Source organism: Lynx rufus, unplaced genomic scaffold (genome assembly GCF_022079265.1).
Source record: "Lynx rufus isolate CCGP_SWC_20201006 ecotype Redwood Valley unplaced genomic scaffold, mLynRuf1.p SCAF_18, whole genome shotgun sequence".
Classification (NCBI taxonomy): domain Eukaryota; kingdom Metazoa; phylum Chordata; class Mammalia; order Carnivora; family Felidae; genus Lynx; species Lynx rufus.
In genome coordinates, this window is record NW_025814832.1 from 25,742,558 (window position 1) to 25,748,359 (window position 5,802).

The 5,802-nt window shown below is 48.2% G+C and overlaps 1 protein-coding gene across 4 annotated transcripts in view; it reads right to left on the reverse strand.

The window, feature by feature from the left end:
• Positions 1 to 1,684, reverse strand: part of FBXL20 (F-box and leucine rich repeat protein 20) — a 97,430-nt gene extending 95,746 nt beyond the window's left edge. Inside the window, exon 1 of one of the 4 annotated variants that reach the window (XM_047081184.1) lies at positions 1,296 to 1,684. In XM_047081184.1, coding sequence (XP_046937140.1) covers positions 1,296 to 1,343 — 48 coding nt within the window. In that variant the 5' untranslated portion in view covers positions 1,344 to 1,684. Of the gene's footprint in view, positions 1 to 464; positions 721 to 1,295 lie in introns of those variants that run through there. The other 3 variants (XM_047081180.1, XM_047081181.1, XM_047081183.1) reach the window with 3 other exon arrangements.
• Between the last annotated feature and the right edge of the window lie 4,118 nt (positions 1,685 to 5,802).

Genomic DNA, 5,802 nt, shown 5'->3' on the forward strand with positions numbered 1-5,802 from the left:
AACCAAACAAGGGCTCTCAAACTCGGAGAAATGGCCCCCTGGCCCATAATTTCCCTCTCGTTTCACGAAGAAGGTGGCAGAAAGAAAAGAAGCAAGCCGGTAGATCGGAGCTGTGATGCTTTTTCTGCCGAGAGGAGGGAGGCAAGCCAAGGGTTGTGTAAAGAATGGAAAGCTGAGTGATACTGGGGGGAGGGGGGAATTAGGGCGCCAGAGCTAATCCCTTGCCGGGGCCCGCTGGTGGAACAGGCTGGAGGCGACCAGCCGGGAAGACCAGGGAAGCTGGGCTGCTGCATTGGGCTTTCGGGTCGAGAGAAAGGGGAAAGAAGTCTGGCAGCCCCAGCGGTCGGTGGATGACGGCGCCAGGCAAGGGAGGCGGCTCTGTGCGGAGCGAAATTTTCGGGACACAAGAGCGGGAATCGTTTTGTTCACGCCGCCCTAACCCCCCCCCCCTCCCAGGCTCACACCTCAAACCTGCTCTTGGTCACTCCGTTCACGTCCCTCCTCATGGGGTCGGCGGGTGCGGCCGGGGCCGGGTGCTACGGCGTGCGGAGTGCAAAGACTGGGGGCCCCGGGCAGGCCCGGGAGTTCCGGGACCGGGAGGAGGTGGAGGAGCGGCGGGCAGGGGCCGTCAGCGAGGAGCAGAAACCTCTCGGCTCCGGCGGGGCCTCCTCCACCTCCCGCAGAGCCGGCGGCTGCGACGACTGCTTGTCGCTAGCTCTTCTCTCCCCTCAGCCTCAACTTCAACCCAAAACAAAAACACTCCCCACCTGCCAGCAACGCCGTTCCTCATTGGGCAGAGCCGCCTGGGCCTCGGAACGGCGTGGGGAGGGGAGGAGGAGGAGCGCGCGGCGGCGGCGGCGGCGGCGGCGCGGGACCACCCCTCCCCCACTCCCGGGCGCAGCCCGCGACGGTCCGCCCGGGAGCAGCCGGAGTGCGGCGGCGGCGGCGGCGGCGCGAGCCCGCTCTTGCCTCCAAGGCACGCAAGCCCACCGCGAGAAGCAGAGGCAGGGAAGTGCCTATCTGTCTGTGTGTATTTGTGTATGGGAGGGGCTGTGGGGAGGGTGCGAGTGCGCGCGTGCTCGCGGACTCGCGAGTGAGGAAAGCAGGACAACTGCAGATAGTACCGGAGCCCATCTAATCCCCTTCGCGGGCAAACAGCACGCACCAACCCAGCAAGCACTTGAGCTTTCTGCCTAGTCCTCCCAGTCCCCTAAGACGTGTCTCTTCTTCCCCAGTAGCCTGTGCATCCACACACATCCTTCCCGGCCACCCAACTCCCTTCCCCTATCACTCACTGTCGCCTTGAACCCAAAGTGCAGCAGGCGGTCCCTGCTCGGAGCCATTTTCCTCCTTTCTGGTTGTCTCTAGGTTGAGGCAGTGCTGCTGCTGCCGCCGCCGCCGTCGCCTTTGCTGTCGCTGCCGCCGCCTCCCCCGCCCCCGTGGATTGCATTACCGGGTGTTGCAGGGAGGCCTGGGGGGCCGCCGCAGGGCGTGGGTCTCCCTGTGCATGGATCAGCAGGACGGGGATGGGGGGTGGGTAATTGCGCTACCCTCTGCTCCAGGAATATGCAGCGAGGCCCCACCTCGCGTCTTGGGGTCAGGGCGTTCAGTGCAGGAGCTGGGCGACCCTTCCTTTTAGCTGGGGGAGGGGCGCGCTTTCGTGGGGGGGGGGGGTTGCCTGGCGAGGCTGAAGGGCCTTTGGCTTCCCCCGCCCCTCCGCCACCAGACATCGCTGCCACCCAATGGGCTCTAGTGCCTGCCCGTCCTCCAATCGGGGCTCTGTTTGGTGAGAACCTGATCCTGACGCCACTTTGGCGGGAGAAACAAGCGTGTTTTAGCGAGTAGGCGGCCGAGTGGAAATTGCGACATTCAGCTGACTCCTTGGTTCCTATAAAAGCTAGTTTGTGTCATCAAATTATTATACTTTAGCAACAGCAGCCCTCAAGGTCTCGAAATTTATGATCGAATTTCTATGGATTAGGGAATACGTTTACTCTTTTAGAGCGACAGACTACAGAATCATGCACCGAAGATGAAATAATAGAAACTACTGTAAATTCGAGCAGTCCTGGCAACATCATCTCCCCTAATTGTATTACAAAGTATGTGTTTGTCTTCATATCGCTTTTAAATCGCAGTTTTAGTGACTGGATTGTTACGAATGTGATTTGAGAGAGTTTATTTAAGAGCAATTTGTGCTGGAGATCTTTTTAAAATAGGGATATTCATGCTTGAAGCTTTATTACCCAACTTTTTTTTTTTTAACTTTTTCGTGTTTATCCTAGAAAGGGCTTCCTGAGCAAGGAACCAAGCTTCGGAAAGTCATTCTCAGGCCCACAAACTCAGTGATCTAGAGGTTATATTCTTTTCCCTGATACTTTTAATGTTACTGCTTCTCTTCAGCCATATAAAAATAGTTTAGTTCCATGTATCTAAGAGCAGTTTTCTCCCGACTATTGATGAATTTGATGACTAAGGCCTGCAAACGAGAGTCAAACTGGCTCAGATAAATGAAGAAAATTTTCACAAGTCTGTTTCCTTTTTTCAATTATCCTTTCCAGTTAACCTATTTGAGTAATTATCAGGGAAGACTTTTACTTCCTGATTGAATTTTTTTTCTGAATGGTGTATTTTTAAAAAGCTGAATGAAAATCACTCAAAGGTTAAAAATTAACTGCACAGGGGCCCTGGGTGGCTCAGTCGGTTTGGCATCAGATTTTGGCTCAGTTCATGATCTCCTGGTTTGTGGGTTTGAGCCCAGTATCGGGCTCTCTCCTATCACCACAAAGCCAGCTTTGGACCCTGTCCTCCCACCCTACCCCTGCTCTTCCCCTCCTCACTATCAAAAACAAATAAACATTAAAAAAATTACTACACAAAGGTATATTACTTTTTATCAAAGAAATTTATTTTAATGTAAATAAACAGGTTTTTTTTAATGTTTCGGGGAAAAAAATCCCACAGATTTTGTCTACTTTCAAAAAAATGAAAAACCCCAAAGTATTTACAGAACGGCCATACACACAGAAAATCAAATTTGAAAGATTTTTTTTTTAGAAAAGACCCTCCCCAGCTGCTCCTGATGTACATTTCTAAAACACAAAATTTATAAAGCCCAGCTTTTACAGCTGAGCATGTTTCCCAACCTAGCTTCTGAGATGTTAAGTACTTCCTACCCCTCAAAAAACTAACTCCAGGGTAGAAATAAGGGGGCAGGGAGATTGAAAAGAGGGGAAAAAAAAAAAGGGAAAATGAATTGCCCAGGGATTGTGAATGAGTTTCCTATACTGGCATCTGCTTCAAGTGACTTGACTGGATACTGTATGACTCACTGGCTCCCTTGAAAGGGTTGCTTCTGAGAATTCATGGTATTGCTGCACTAAGTTTTCAGACCTAAGCCTTAAGGAAAATCTTCCCAAGAGTCACCAACCTCAAGGCCAGTTTTGGCAATTATATCCTGCTTCGTTTCTCCCTCCTCCCTTCTTTAAAATACCGGTTTTAAAACACATAGATTTTGAACCTGAAATCTTCATGTACATCAGAGCAGGTTTTGACCAAGAACCCCTAACATGGAGCCAAAAGACAGAAGAGGAATCAGGTCAAACTAAGAATACACAAGACACCAGCAGCAGAAGATAGGTGGAAGTTGACTTCATGTCCTTGCAGTCCTTTGAAACAGGAGAGTGAGTACACCTAGACAGGAGGGAGGTGTCCCAGGCTTGGTTTATTCTGCCTCTTCTCCTCCACCCTGTGAAGAAATGCAGTGCTCCCTGGTTCTCAGGCAGGGTGAAGCAGGTTAGCCCCGGCTCCCTGTTAAGCAAGTTCAGATGCTGGGTCAGTGTGTGGGGTGTGCCCATCGACAATTCAGGGGCTTATCCTTCATCCAGATCCTAACTCGGGATTCTTTGATCTGGGATGAAGACAGAAAGAGAGAAAAAGCTTCCCAGTTTACTCATTTTGGTATCTGTTGGCTCTGCTTGGGGAAGCTGAGCCCCTGATATGTAGTACATTCCCCATAAGATTTTCCCCACCCAGAACAAACTTAAAACCGTGTAACTTTTTTTTTTTTTTTTTCTCTGCAGAAACCAATGGGATAGGATTCAAAACTAGGTGAGAAACTTGTGAGAAATCCAACCTGGTTATATGTCTGAGAGGCTGCTACTGTATCAGCATCACAAGATAAAGCACTCTGGTATCACCTTGCCCATGTCCTCCTTAGTGTCACCCAAGACATTTGACTCTGATACGGTAACCGATAACTTTTCTTGCTCCACTTTGCAATGTTTCGTTTCCTACTTCTTATTACCTTGGGACACAAAAGTGGCAGAGTTGTTGAGAGCTGATGACCAGAAAAGGGAGAACACTAGAGGAAATCAGAGACAGTCAGGAAAGAACGCCAAAGCTGATTTTCCAACTCTATGCTAACTCCAACCTGCAGAAAGAGCTGAATATAGAAATCTTCTTCATTATCTGATGAAGTCACTCCGTTTATCACACACACACACAAATGAATCACCTGGCTTTTTTTTTTTTTTCTTTTTTAATCCAGAAGAGTTGTGCTGGGGACCGTGCCCCGTCCTGCTGATACAGATCCTGAATGGAATCATCAGGAATGGCACAGTGCAGGTGTCAAAATCAAAGTAAGGCCGCAGAATTTTGAGAGGACCCTCCAAATACTGAGAACTTGTGTTGCACTTCATGTGGTCTCCTGGATTTCTATATTTATGAGAAGGGCTTCTTATTGATGTCCCCCAGAATCCAGACTCAGACCTATTCCTCCAAAAAGGTCCAATTTTGTTGCTACATAGTAGCAAGGGTTTATCTTCATGCCCACCTAGCATTCCAGGCCCCCATTACTTTCAAGTGAGCTTGAAATTGTTTTAAGTGAACTATGGCTGCAAATTTTTTCTGTTTTATCTAAGGGAGCATACAGTGGAGTGATTAAAGTCTGGACTCCTTCTCCTTACGATAAAGAGAAACAAGGAGCCCAGCTCTCAGGAATGGCATCAGTTCTCCAACAAACAAAATGCTGGGATGTGGACTTTTGGCACATTGTGGAAATAGGAGAACTATTAATTCTGTAATGGTTTTCATGCCACTGGGTCAGGGAGGCTGTACCACATTAAACCTTACTACATCTGAAAACATGTTTATATCCCAAAAAACCAGCCCAGCCTTTTTTAAAGAAAAACAAGACTATAAATCAATACCTCCACAGCGAGGTAATTCCTAATATTCCTATGATGTCTGGACCCTATGATAAATCTCCTAAAACAAAAATACCATTTTGGTTTTTTCTACTTAACTCCAAAGGTGGGCTCTAATCTGCATGGGCTTGATGGTACAGTACCAGCACAAGCTACAGGCTCCCTACCACCAAATAAGCCTTGCTTTTCCACCTCCCCTCACTTTGAACCCTGAACCTTATAGAATTAGAAACACTGTATAAAGACAAACAGATAAAGGATTAAAATATTATGAATAAATAGCTAAAATTATCTTCCCTCCCCCAATCACTCCTAAGAAACAGACACCAAACATTACTTAAGTGTCCAAAATGACCAAAGTCCTTCATTTGCCCATGCCTCAAATGGACAACTACCCAAACAAAGTGAACAACCTTCATGCAAATGCATCAAGGAATGTATTGCTTTTTCATTTGCTGCCCAGCCCTTCAAATACATGCACTAAAATGAGTTAAAACATGGCCTAAAAATGGAAAAAGGGGAAAAAAATATATATGAATATTTCCCACAAAACTGTTTCCCACCCTTCCCTCTCCTTATGCCCCACCCACCCCCT